This window comes from Hemiscyllium ocellatum, chromosome 42 (genome assembly GCF_020745735.1).
Source record: "Hemiscyllium ocellatum isolate sHemOce1 chromosome 42, sHemOce1.pat.X.cur, whole genome shotgun sequence".
NCBI classification, from domain to species: domain Eukaryota; kingdom Metazoa; phylum Chordata; class Chondrichthyes; order Orectolobiformes; family Hemiscylliidae; genus Hemiscyllium; species Hemiscyllium ocellatum.
This window is the reverse complement of record NC_083442.1, coordinates 33,960,545-33,973,768: the sequence shown is the minus strand read 5'-3', so window position 1 is coordinate 33,973,768 and position 13,224 is coordinate 33,960,545. Positions and strand designations below refer to the sequence as shown.

The 13,224-nt window shown below is 40.3% G+C and overlaps 1 protein-coding gene across 5 annotated transcripts in view; it reads right to left on the bottom strand.

Moving 5' to 3' along the window:
• Positions 1-13,224, bottom strand: part of myo9aa (myosin IXAa) — a 328,643-nt gene that overhangs the window by 264,691 nt on the left and 50,728 nt on the right. For all 5 annotated transcript variants that reach the window (XM_060853931.1, XM_060853935.1, XM_060853933.1 and 2 more), the window contains exon 2: positions 5,245-6,151. In XM_060853931.1, the coding sequence (XP_060709914.1) occupies positions 5,245-6,087 (843 nt within the window). In that variant the 5' untranslated portion in view covers positions 6,088-6,151. The remainder of the gene's footprint in view (positions 1-5,244; positions 6,152-13,224) is intronic.

Below are 13,224 nucleotides of genomic sequence, written 5' to 3'. Positions count from 1 at the left end.
GAATTAGTACAACACATTATCACAACTTCAACAAATATTTAACAGATAACTGATCAAAAGAAGCACTTGAAACATGTATGTTCCCTAAACGCAGTTCAAAAAAATCCAACCTAATCTTGGAATAATGCTTCTGAAAAATACTGTTTTTGTAGTTGGTTACAACAACTGTCCTCACTACTCCTGGAACGGGAGGGTGTGATGATTGTATAGTGAAGGAACCATTAAGATTCCTACTCCAATGACCCTTGAACACATCTGAATGTCAGACAAGAATATATCAAGGACCAGTTGTGATAATGTCCACATTAAATTTGCTTTTTAGTATGCAGTATCAAGATGGAGACTTGAAGAATGACACCCGAGTGAAATACCTCAGACAGTATTGATAGGTCACTATCCCAAAACAAAATAGTACTCAATTGTTTTCATTTCCAATTAATTTGACAGTATTATCAGGCAAAAAATACATGAGACGGTGGAAAACCTTTTTAAAAATCATAAGGTATTAAAGCCCTCATCAGCAGACAAAACTCCTGCTGAAAGGAATGGTAACCACATAGATGAACATTACACTAAGAAAAGCACTGGCTGCGCTCCCACCTGCCTAACAAATATGAACTCAGAGCAATATATTGGCCTTCAGTGCTGGCAGACTAACAAAACGCATTCCTCAAGCTGCATTTGAACACTCCAATACACAGATTAAACAGTAATAGGTTGATAGCAAATCAGGTTGTTCAAACAATTGCTTCCAAAGCAAAGCACTTCAACTATATTATTAACCAACTAGTTTGAAATGAACAACTATGCTAAAATTAATGGCCATACATTGTTAGCCAACTGCATTCCAAATGAGAAATTTTTTCTCCAGTTGATAAACTGACAACAGTTAAAACTGACTTCCTGAAAACATTATGCAATTTTATTTCTTAATTATTGAATATATTTTTAGAGATGATGTTTCACTATTTCAAAAGGTATGGCAACAAAATTAACTCCACTCTTTTGGTTGCACAAATATTACAATTCATAAACTTAGTGAACGTAGTAAATTCTTATTATCAACACAGACAAAAATTTCGGGAAAAATTCCATGGAGTGAAAGCAGAGATTCACAAACAGTTCTAAAGCAAGGTCACTGGACCTGAAACGTTAACTTTGCTTTCTCTCCACAGCTCAATCCAGACTTGCTGAGTTTTTTCAAGAATGTCAGTTTTTGTTTTTGACCTCTAGAATCTGCAGGTCTTCAGTTTTTTTTCACAATTAACACCACCTCATTCTCAGGTCGTGAACAATGCATCCCAAACCACTATCCAGTTATAACCTATTCTAAAGCCTCTCACTTGTGGGACATTCAAGAGGTAAATGTTGTAACTCGCCTTCACTTCCCTGTAAGCTCAGCTTGCAGATTTTCAACTACACTTAATTTGTCCTCAAAAATAAAAAAGACAAGCTACTGGGAGGAAGGTTTTGAGGGGAATTGAAAATGGCCTAAAACAGAGAATGCAAAAGGTGGATGGAAATGCATTAACAGTGACATGATAAGGAATTGTCTGCAGGGTATAACAGAGATATCAATTATTGATCATTAAAACATGTTTATGACCTTAACTAGTTACATTAATTACAATATCCACTCAGTGTGAAGCCATTAATTAAACTACAATTAAAAATGTAAGAAATAATTTGTCTAGAAGCCTGCAATAAATCAATCCATCCATATACAGATCAATGATGAATGCTATTGAAGCACTGTACTTTCAAAGTAATATTATTTGCATGGTGTTATGGTGGTGAAGAGCGCAACCTGCATAGCCTTAATTCTAGATCAAATGTAATGATAAGGACCAGGTTTTGTAGCAGATAAATAAATAAAGAGCTGCAAGTGGAAAAATTAACCAGGCCACTTTTGCTTCTGCTAATTACTGTATCTCATTCCAGTATTTTAGCAAACTTGATTTTGGTATTCTCATTTCACTTCACAAATTTGAGGAAAGCCTTCTCAGAAATGGAGAGCAAAGCAGAGATTCCACTGCGCACACAAAAAACACATTTCATCATTTTTTGGGTTTAAAATGTTAGTTTCTTTTTGCATCACATCAAGCTAGGCCAAACCATTTCCTTTAGGGGGCTGAAGACAAAAAGGTGGAGGTTGCAATTGCAACAACGATAAGGTAAAAATAAAAGGAAACTCTCCCAAGATGTTCAGGGTGCAAGACCCAGACAAGAATCCAGTACACACAGCCGATGTATGAGTCAGAGTCACAGAAACTGGACCTGGGGTGAAAACATCACAGGAGAAGCTACAAGTAAGAAATAAGCCGACATTCCCAGTCTTTTTTTGGAGATGATGTAGTGATTGGAACGAGGGCCAGGTGGATCTCATTGACTATGAGATTCTTGATTGAGTTTGTTAATCAAGGAGCCCTGGCTGACAAATATAAACAGAAGATTCAGAGATCCTCCTTATTGTAGGGACTGACTCCGAGCTGGCTGCCTATGTACTGCGCACATATGAATAAAGGGTGGCTTGGTGACAGGATATCAGCCTCTATGCTGTTATTTCATCTGCCCCAGCTATAATTGTGTAAAAAGTACAAGGCCAAGATATTTTGCCTAAGACAGGATGCAGGTAGCGATTTTCTAAAATTTTGGGTTCTGCACTCATAGATACTTAAAATAAGCAGTTTATTAATCATACGAGGCATGGTTAGTAAGTTTGCACATGACACCAAAATTGGAGGTGTAGCAAACAGCAAAGAAGTTTATATTGGAGTAAAACGTGATCTTGATCAGATGGACCAATGGACAACGGACCAGATGGAGTTTAATTTAGTTAAACATGAGGTACTGCATTTTGGAAAGGCAAAACAGGCAGAATTTATGTACTTAATGGTTAGGTCCTGGGGAATGCTGCTGAACAAAGAGACCCTGGAGTGCAGGTTTATAGTTCCTTGAAAATGGAGTCGCAAGTAGTGAAGATATTGAAAGCAGCTTTGCTTTACTTGCCTTTATTGGTCAGTCCATTGAGTATCGGAGTTGGGAGGTCATGTTGCTGCCGTACATGACATCAGTTAGGCCACTTTTGGAACATTGCTTCTAATTCTGGTCTCGCTGCTATAGGACGGATGTTGTGAAATTTGAACAGAATTCAGTAAAGATTTATAAGGATGTTGCCAGTGTTGGAGGTTTTGAACTACACATAGAGGCTGACTGGACAGGCTATTTTCTCTAGGGTGCTGGAGGCGGAGGCGTGACCTCAAACAGGTTTATAAAATCATGACGGGCATGGATAGGGTAAATAGACATGGTCGTTTCCCTGCGATGGAGGCGTCCAAAACTGAAGGGCATACGTTTAAGATGAGAAGGGAACGATTTAAAAGCAACCTAAGGGGCAACCTTTTCACTCAGAGGATGATGTGTGCATGAAATGAGCTGCCAGAGGACGTGCTGGGGGATGATACAATTGCAACATTTAAAAGGCATCTGGATAGGTATATGAATAGTAAGGGTTTAGGGGGATACAGGCCCAAATACTGGAAAATGGGACTTGTTTTTTTTAAAGAATATCTGGTCGGCATGGATGAGTTGGACCGAAAAGTCTGTTTCCGTGCTGTATATCTCTATGTCTCTACCTGCATGTTTTTGAGGCACCTTCTGGGAAATTTTATTTCTGTTCTTTTCCTATGATCAAATGAATGCTTCCCATATCGTTGGGTCTCTCCCTCCCCACCTTAAACAATGCCAACATTGTAGCACATTTTATTGTGCTCTTAGGGATCAATCCAGACGCAAGTAATATACTTGGTTAACACAATTTATGTGCACAGTTTGATCAAAGAAATGCACTTTTGCAAAAATGATTTTTTTTATACTGAGGGGCCAATCACACTGATTTAAATCTGTGAGAAGTCAACAACATCATACTTCATTTAAGAAAAGCAGAAACAAATTCAGAGGCTTTTTACTCCTGATTTATGGAAGGAGAACAAAATTTCCTGAAAAGCAGCTTCTGAAAGTGACTGTCTTGTATTTTCACAACCCTCACAAGGTTAAATCAACACAATGAACTTTAACTCATTCCTTCCAAGGATTTCAACTGCAATTTCTTTCTTCCTTGGAATTACAAGTTTATTATCTAACCACAATTTGATTACCTTTCAGCATTTTTTTTAACCTTCAGGCCTTTAATATATCTTTTGTTACTATAAAGCTCACAATCATCCAAATTAATCCAATCATCTCCTGGAATTTGCAAGATTTTATTTCATAACCTGATTTACATTGTCTGAACAGAACCAAAATGGACTTAAGAAGTCAGGCAGCATGGTTTAATGGTATGGGTTTCAAGCAGTTAGTTAGATGCTTGCAACCAGCAATTTTACCGGCATAAGATGTCAAGATGTTATTTAATTCATTTTTGAAGCAGAAGGGATTGAGGGATCTGGGAGATAAAATGAATGGCATTTACAACAGGAGAGCTTAGAGTTGGCTGTCATTATAAGCAAAAATTGGAAAATACTATAGGTGATATTAGTTTTAATTTTCGCTTTCAGCAGTTGATGGGGTCTTGAAGCTGGATGTGGAACCTCTTATTCCTCTCTGTTAGAGCTAACAAGCTGGGGCTGTCAGCTTGTTGTTAGAATTGTTTATGAGACAATCTATTTTACTGATTTTGCCTTTGACAAGGGTGTGTGTATGGGATGTTACTATATTGGAACAGTTAATTAGTAGCAGTTAATATATATTATTTTATTAAGCATTTTAATAGTTACAGTTAATCCAATTCTTTTGTTTTATCTGTATTTTAACTGTAAAAATTAAGTGTGCTTTACTGAAAGAGTAGTTTGACCAATCAAATTGCATCTGGAGCACAACAGCTTAACACACCTTTAAAATAAGAAGCAATTAGGGTCTAGGCTATCTTCTTAATATATTTTAAGGGGGTTTGGTCTGATCCATAACACAACCAACATATTACTGAAAAGTCAAAGAACTGCAGATGCTGTAAATCAGAAACAAAAATTAAAAATTATTGAAAAAACTCAACAGATCTGGCTAGATCTGTGGAGAGAAAGCAAAGTTAATGTTTTAGATCTAAGGAATCTAGATCTAGATTTTCCAGCAATTTTATCACACGACTTGCTCTTTACACAGCACTGATTTATTATAATAAAAACAGCATTTGACTACATCTGTAGTCTTCCTTCGATAAAAAGGGAAATATCTATAGCAGCATCTTACCTCCAGTACAGGACCCGCTCCAAGAATAATTTGTTCCACTCCACTGGCAAAACCCTTCTGGCTCAGAGCTGTAAGATGATGGATCAGGAAATTTGTACTTTGTGTCTTCCCTGAACCACTTTCACCTGAAATAACTATACATTGGTTCTTTTTGCGTTGCAGCATGGCATGATATGCCACATCAGCAACTGCATATATATGGGGCTCCAGCTTTCCCAGTTGGTGATTATCATACATTTTTACATATTTGGGGTTGTAAATAGGAAGAAATTTGAAAGGGTTTATGGCAATTAAAATCGTTCCCACATACGTGTAGATTTTCTCTTGTTTAAACCTGTTGCGCAGGTTGTCCAGGAGTGCTTTTTCATTCAAGTCCGGGAGATTGCACAAATCATTATAGTCCTTCTGCGGGGGTTGGGGCAAAAATCCCCGCTCCATCATCCTCCTTCGCTCCTCCGTCACTCTCAGCCATGACTGTAGATTATTATAATGAATTGAGCCATCAAGATTTTTTTCTCGAAGTAAGAAGCGATAGTCCTCGCTGCTGAATCGATTTTCTAGGGCACTGCGTGGCCAAAGCATCATGCGCTGCACAGGACAGTCTGATGGATTGAGTATCCACTCCTCCCCACCAAATTCTTTTACTTCTGCCAGGACGTAGCATTTCGTCTTTTCAAGCTGCAATTTATAAATAAGGGTTTCTATAACTTCTGCAGCACTAGTGTTTTTCCTTGCAGTAACAGGGCAATAAATGGTGCCTTCTGCTATATTCCCTGGGTAAACGCGTAATGTAAACTCATTGTCTTCATAGCGTCGTCTTCCTCCAATGTCATGCACATTCATATTGGATCAATGGTGCCATCAGCACTGATAGCACATCCATACAGTAGGATTCATGACATCACACCTGAAACAAAATCAATGGCAGATTACATTTTTAGTTGTATTTAGCATGGAAAATTACATCACCACAGCCTAATACTCTGTAACCACAGGCTGCAAATAAAACAAATATCTTCATTCATGTTTAAATGCAAATTTCCAAACAACGTGACTATACAAGATACTGTTACATTTTGCAAGGGTCTACTTAAGTCTTAGGGAATTCATATGGCATACTCAATAGCGTCCCTACCTCAGAGTCAAAATTTTTGAGTTCAAGACTTGGTGGTCAAAGAAGGTGCCTTTAAATTGCAACCAAAATGGTTGCTTAGTAACCCACAAATTATTTCAACACATCCAGTGACAGGCAAGAGGAGTGGAGGAAATTCCTGGTCATTCATGTGATGAAATAAACAGTTGGAGATTCCACTGTAACTTCCACAGTAGAAGCATTTTTGCCACAGCATCTCAAAAATTCAAATATTTCAAAAGACTGCTATTAGCCTTGCTGCCTCGTATACAAGTCTGATACTTAATTAAGTCACTGCATTATACAAGTGGCACACTGCCCATTGTCATTTTTAAAAGCTGAATACTGCAAGTACTTATCAGATTTATTAAAGAGTCAATGACCTGTATTTTCAAGAGCCATGAAAATTCAGGTCTTAGATACAATTGGAGATATAGACTTAACCCCAAAGCACAAAGATCATGATTAACAATCTGCATTCTCAGAGGGTTCAAGTGTTAACTTGCTTTCTGACAGTGTCATAATGTGCAACATCTCCAATTCAATGAATCCAAAAATGTTGGTGTAGATGTACATTAAAAAGATCAATAAAATAATTTAACACATTGTTATGAAAATATATTAACGCCAAATAGCAAAGGCAATGACCAGGCAGTATTATCACTAGACTATTAATCCAAAAACTCAGCACCTGCGTTTAAATCCTGCCACAGCAGATGGTGGAATATGAATTCAACACGAAAAAAGATTTAGAATGAGGAATCTATTGATAACCATGCTGTATTCCAAAATGGCAGCGCAGTAAGGGTGTTGAGTCCAAGAATTGTCATCCATCATCAGCTTTCTCTTTTTTTTTAAACTTCTCTTTACTTTTGTTGTCCTTCTTGCTTTTTTTTCTTGGTTTTTCTCTTCTTTAAAGTCTGGAAAGTGGCCGGTAAAGGAGACAGCCTCCAACAGCGGCAATTGCAACAACGCAAGTATGATCTGGACAAGGTTCCACCCAGCCCAGGGTCTCCCACTGAACAAGGAGCAGGTCCTGGGTTGACTTCTCCCAGCCTGGACTCCAGGTACACAACTAGGCTCAGTCACCTGAAGGAGTGAAACCATCGGTGAAGATTCCGCAGCGTCTGGAGGAGTGTTGGATGGGGAACAAGAGGTTTCTCCCAGTCCAATGTCAAGGTGGCTTCCAACAGCCCAACATGGCAGTTCTGTCCCTTATCTTCAGTATATTCCATCATTCCTTAATCAGCTCTCCCTGTGCCAGGAGACACTAACTGAACTGTGATGAACCTTGTCTTAATTTTATCTTTTTATATTATGTATGATGTCTCAATAATACAATTACTATGATGTGGTGACTTATAAAACATTTCATTATATGCTTCACGTAAAAGAACATGCGACATTTCTATTCTTGATTAGAGTGGTGCTGGAGAAGTACAGCAGTTCAGGCAGCATCCGAGGAGCAGTAAAATCGACGTTTCAGGCAAAAGCCCTTCATCAGGAACACAGGCAGAGAGCCTGAAGGGTGGAGAGATAAGTGAAAGGACAATAGGTGAGTGGGGGAGGGGATGAAGGTGATAGGTCAGGGATTGGGGGAGGGGGAGGGAGGGGGGAGTGGATAGGTGGAAAAGTAGATAGACAGGTAGGACAAGTCATGGGGACAGTGCTGAGCTGGAAGTTTGGAACTGGGATGAGATGGGGGGGGGAAGAGAGAAATGAGGAAACTGTTGAAGTCCACATTGATGCCCTGGGGTTGAAGTGTTCCGAGGTGAAAGATGAGGCGTTCTTCCTCCAGGCGCGAGTGGTGAAGGAGGCCCAGAACCTACACGTCCTCAGAAGAGTGGGAGGGGAAGTTGAAATGTTGGGCCACAGGGCGGTGAGGTTGATTGGTGCGGGTGTCCCAGAGATGTTCCCTAAAGCGCTCTGCTAGGAGGCGTCCAGTCTCCCCAATGTAGAGGAGACCGCATCGGGAGCAACACAGATACAATAAATGATATTGGTGGATGTGCAGGTAGAAATTTGATGGATGTGGAAGGCTCCTTTAGGGCCTTGGATGGAGGTGGTGTGGGCACAGGTTTTGCAATTCCTGCAGTAGCAGGGAAGGTGCCAGGATGGGAGGGAAATATATTCCTGGTGGTGGTGGTCTGTTTGGAGGTAGCGGAAATGTCGGCAGATGATTTGGTTTATGCGAAGGTTGGTAGGATGGAAGGTGAGCACCGGGGGGTTCTGTCCTTGTTACGGTTGGAGGGGTGAGGTCCGAGGGCGGAGGTGCGGGATGTGGACGAGATGCGTTGGAGGGCATCCTTAACCACGTGGGAAGGGAAACTGCGGTCTCTAAAGTAGTAGGCCATCTGGTGTGTTCTGTGGTGGAACTGGTCCTCCTGGGAGCAGGAATAGCAGAGGCGGAGGAATTGGGAATACAGGATAGCATTTTTGGAGAAGGTAGGCTGGGACGAGGTGTAATCCAGGTAGCTGTGGGAGTCGGTGGGTTTGTAAAAGATGTCGGTATCATCAATGGAGATGGAGAGGTCCAGGAAGGGGAGGGAGGTGTCAGAGATGGTCCAGGTAAATTTAAAGTCGGGGTGGAATGTGTTGGTGAAGTTGATGAACCTCCTCGTGGGAGCACAAGGTGGCACCAATGCTGTCATCAATGTAGCGGAAGAAGAGGTAGGGAGTGGTGCCGGTGCAATTACGGAAGATCGACTGTTCTACATAGCCAACAAAGAGACAGGCATAGCTATGGTCCATACGTGTGCCCATAGCTACCCCTTTGGTCTGGAGGAAGTGGGAGGATTCAAAGGAGAAATTTTTAAGGGTGAGGACCAGTTCGGCCAAACGAATGAGTGTGTCAGTGGAAGGGTACTGTTGGGGACGTCGGGAGAGGAAGAAACGGAGGGCTTGGAGGCCCTGGTCATGGCGGATGGAGGTGTAGAGGAATTGGATATTCATGAAGCCATTGCTGATCATCAGAAAACGCCATCTGGCTCACTAATATCTTCCAGGAAAGGAAATCGCATTCCACACCTGGGCTAGCCGACATGTAACTCCAGATCTATAGCAATGTAGTTGACTCTCAAGTGCCTACTGAAATGACGTAGCAAGCCACTTAGTTCAAGGACAGCTAATAAATGCTCGCCAGCCAGTGATGCCCATTTCTCAAGTGAATTTTTTTTAAATGCTCATATTAAGCAAAATACTAATTATTTCAAATTTCTGACAGCAACAAGGAATCTAGTAGTAGTAGTAGTAGGGATAGCACAATGAGGGAGATCAATGCTGTTCACTGTAGCAAAGAGCAAGAATTTAGACAGACATGCCTGGTGTCAGAGTTCAGAACATCTGCCAGGGGCTGGAAGGGAACTTGCAGTGAAAAGGAGGGTCCAACAGTCATTGTCCACATAGGTAACAACAAAATGGCAAAACCAGGAAAGACATTCTGCACAGCATGTATATCAAGCGAAGCACGAAATTAAAAATGAAACTTTAGAAGTTTTAATCTCTGGAGTTTTAGCTGAGCTACATGAAAATTGAAATAGGTTACAGATTATTACATGGCTCAAAGATTGGGGTTGGCACCAACGCTGGGGAAAATGGGCGTTATACTGTGGGTAGGTCTACACCTCAACTGTGCTGGGGCCAGTGGTCTTGTCAACTGCAGAATCAGGAAAGTAGAGAAGGTTTTAAACTAAATACTGGGGCCAAGTTATCACATGGGAAGATGTGGTATATCAAAAAGTAGAGATGAAATAAAAGAAAAATGAGAACATGGGTCAGAAAATGGCAGGAAGGGAATAGAAAGAAAAAAAATTGAATACACCAATCAAGACCAGGTGTTACAAAGATAACAAAAATGACAAAATTAAAAGCTCTATTTCTGAAAGTGCAAAGCATTCATGACAAAGTCAACAAACTGATAGCGTACAATGAATTAAATAAACATAATCTAATAGCCATTTTAGAGACAAAACAATTTCCTGGCAAAACCCAATAGGTCTGTCAGCATCTGTGACTCAGAGCTACCAGACTTAAAGTATTAACTCTGTTTTGTCCCACAGATGCTGCCAGTCCTGCTGAGTTTCGTCAACAAGTTCTGATTTGTTTCAGATCTCCAACATTCTTTCTTTAATTTAGCCATTTCGGAGAAGTGACTGCAGAATGACAAGGATTCGCTCATTATTGAAGAGCATATGTCATTCAGGAAGAAAAGGCGAGGTAAAAGTAGAGGGTCAGTGCAGTTAATAATGGATGGCATTTGAGCAACAATAAGAGATGACATTGGCTCAGGAGGTCATGATGTAAACCTAGTTTGATTAGATTAGATTACTTACAGTGTGGAAACAGGCCCTTCGGCCCAACAAGTCCACACCGACCCGGGGCGCAACCCACCCATACCCCTACATTTACCCCTTACCTAACACTACGGGCAATTTAGCATGGCCAATTCACCTGACCTGCACATCTTTGGACTGTGGGAGGAAACCGGAGCACCCGGAGGAAACCCACGCAGACACGGGGACAACGTGCAAACTCCACACAGTCAGTCGCCTGAGTCGGGAATTGAACCCGGGTCTCAGGCGCTGAGAGACAGCAGTGCTAACCACTGTGCCACCGAGATGGGGAACAGTGGAGCAAAGAAGTCACTCGTGGGAGTTGTTTACAGACCACTAACTAACCACAATATGGGACAAAGTATACAAGAAATACTGGAAAAGCTTGTGATAAAGGGACAGCAATAATCTTGTGATTTTAATCTGGATGGAAACTTTAAAATTCAGATTTACAGTAGTAAGCTGGACAAGGAGGAGTTCATGGAATGCTTTCAAGATAGTTTCTTAGATCATTATGTTCTGTAACCAAATAAACAGCAGGTTATATGAGACTTGGCATTGTGTAATGTGACAAGATTAGTTAATGACCTCAAACAAAGGACAGCCCGAGATAGCGGTGATCACAATATGGTTGAACTTTACATGAAGTTTGAAAGGGAGAAAATTGTGTTTGAGACTAGCATTCTAAAACTAAATAAGGACAACAGTGTTCAGAAATAAGATGGCACACTGGCTAAGGGATAGATCATTAGAGATGCAGACATTTAACTGAATATTTCAGTATATTCAGAATAAGCATATTCCTACCATTAAGGAGAATTCTTAAGGGAGGACCTACCACCCACGGTTAGCTAAGGAGAGTAAGGAAAGCAGGGAACTTAAGGCAAACGCATATAAATGTCCAAAGGCAAGTGACAGGTCAGAATAAAATTTTAGACATTTTCTGCAGTTCTAGAATCAGTAGAATCAGTAAGGGGGAAGGCAAAGAGAAATGCAAACACAGATAGCAAAAATTTAAATTCCTGCTATTTAAAAATGAGCAGTCAGTAAACATAGTACTGATCGTCTGAGAGATCCTGGGAGTAGGCAGTTAATAGATGATAAGGGAAGTGTGGATTAAGTGAACAAAAACATTTTGCTCCTATCTTCACTGAAGAGATTATGAAACACTTTCCAGTAATAGTCATAAATCAGGTGGTGGAAGGGAAAGAAGAGTTTAGTAAAATTACAATCATGAAGAGATGGAGAAGTCCAAATTTAGAGGGCACATGTTGAAGGTGAGAGGGAAAAGATTTAAAAGGGAGCCGAGGGGCAACTTTTCCACGCACAGGGTAGCATGGGTTGGTACAAGAGATGGTGAAGGCTAGTACAATTACATTTAAAAAGCATCTGGATAGGTACATGAATAGCAAGGATGTAAAGGGATACGGGCCAAATGCTGGAAAACGGGACTAGATCAGTTTAAGTTATCTGGTCAGTACTGTTGGACCGTGTTTCCATGTATAGTTTTACGACTCCAAGGAAGCAGTACAAAAGCAAGCGGCTGGTAAGTACAAGCCGGGGGGAGTTAATAGATGGATGGTGGTCCAGACAGTATTCATCTCATGGCCTTAAGAGGGTCGGCTAATGAGCTAATAGATTTGTAGTTATGCTCTTAATTTAGATAAGCAATCATAGCTCTTTTCAAGAAAGCACGACAACATTTAATGGAAATATGTCAGAATCAGTTGTTGGCAGAAAATGTTGGCAGGTAATGTCCATTACCAAGAAATAGCAGGATATTTAGAAATATTTTTTACAAAAAAGTTTTACAAAGTCAACTTGGTATTGAGAAAGGGACAGCATGTTTGACAAACTTTCTACAGCTCTTTAATTATATAACAAGCAGAGTTGATAAAGGGGAATCAGAAGATGAAGTGTATTTAGATTTCTAGTAGATATTTGATGAAGTGCCACATGCAAGATTATTGAACGTGATATAAGCCAACAATACTTCAGGTGTTGGACGTGGCATTCAGGTTGGAAAGACATAACTAGAGAAGTGCCACTAGGAGTAATCCTTGGATGTTAAGTATTTGCATTCCACATTCATGACTTGGAGGAAGGGGCGAAACAATAAGGTATCCAAATTTGCTGATGATACAAAAAGAGGTGGTGCAAAGTTAAAAGATTAAATGGAAATATCTCTCTGGACATTAATGTAAAATTAAATGGTTAAACTATACTGATTGAACATTCTGGAAGTGGGTGAGGACGACATTCATGCAAGAGTACGAATGAACACCCCCCCCCTTCAATTAGACCCCCCCCTTCATTTGCTACTACTTCCCCTACTATTATCAAATTAAACTATCATTCAATCTCTTCCATTCAGAAATGCTTTCTAGCCATCCCCTGAAGCTAGGTATGTCACACCTGCATTATCATAGGGAAATCAGTGAGTCAGGTAATCATTCCCAACTCACCTGTATAATGAGGATGTGTTTTCTTTGTTCAATGCTCACTTTGACTTGACCT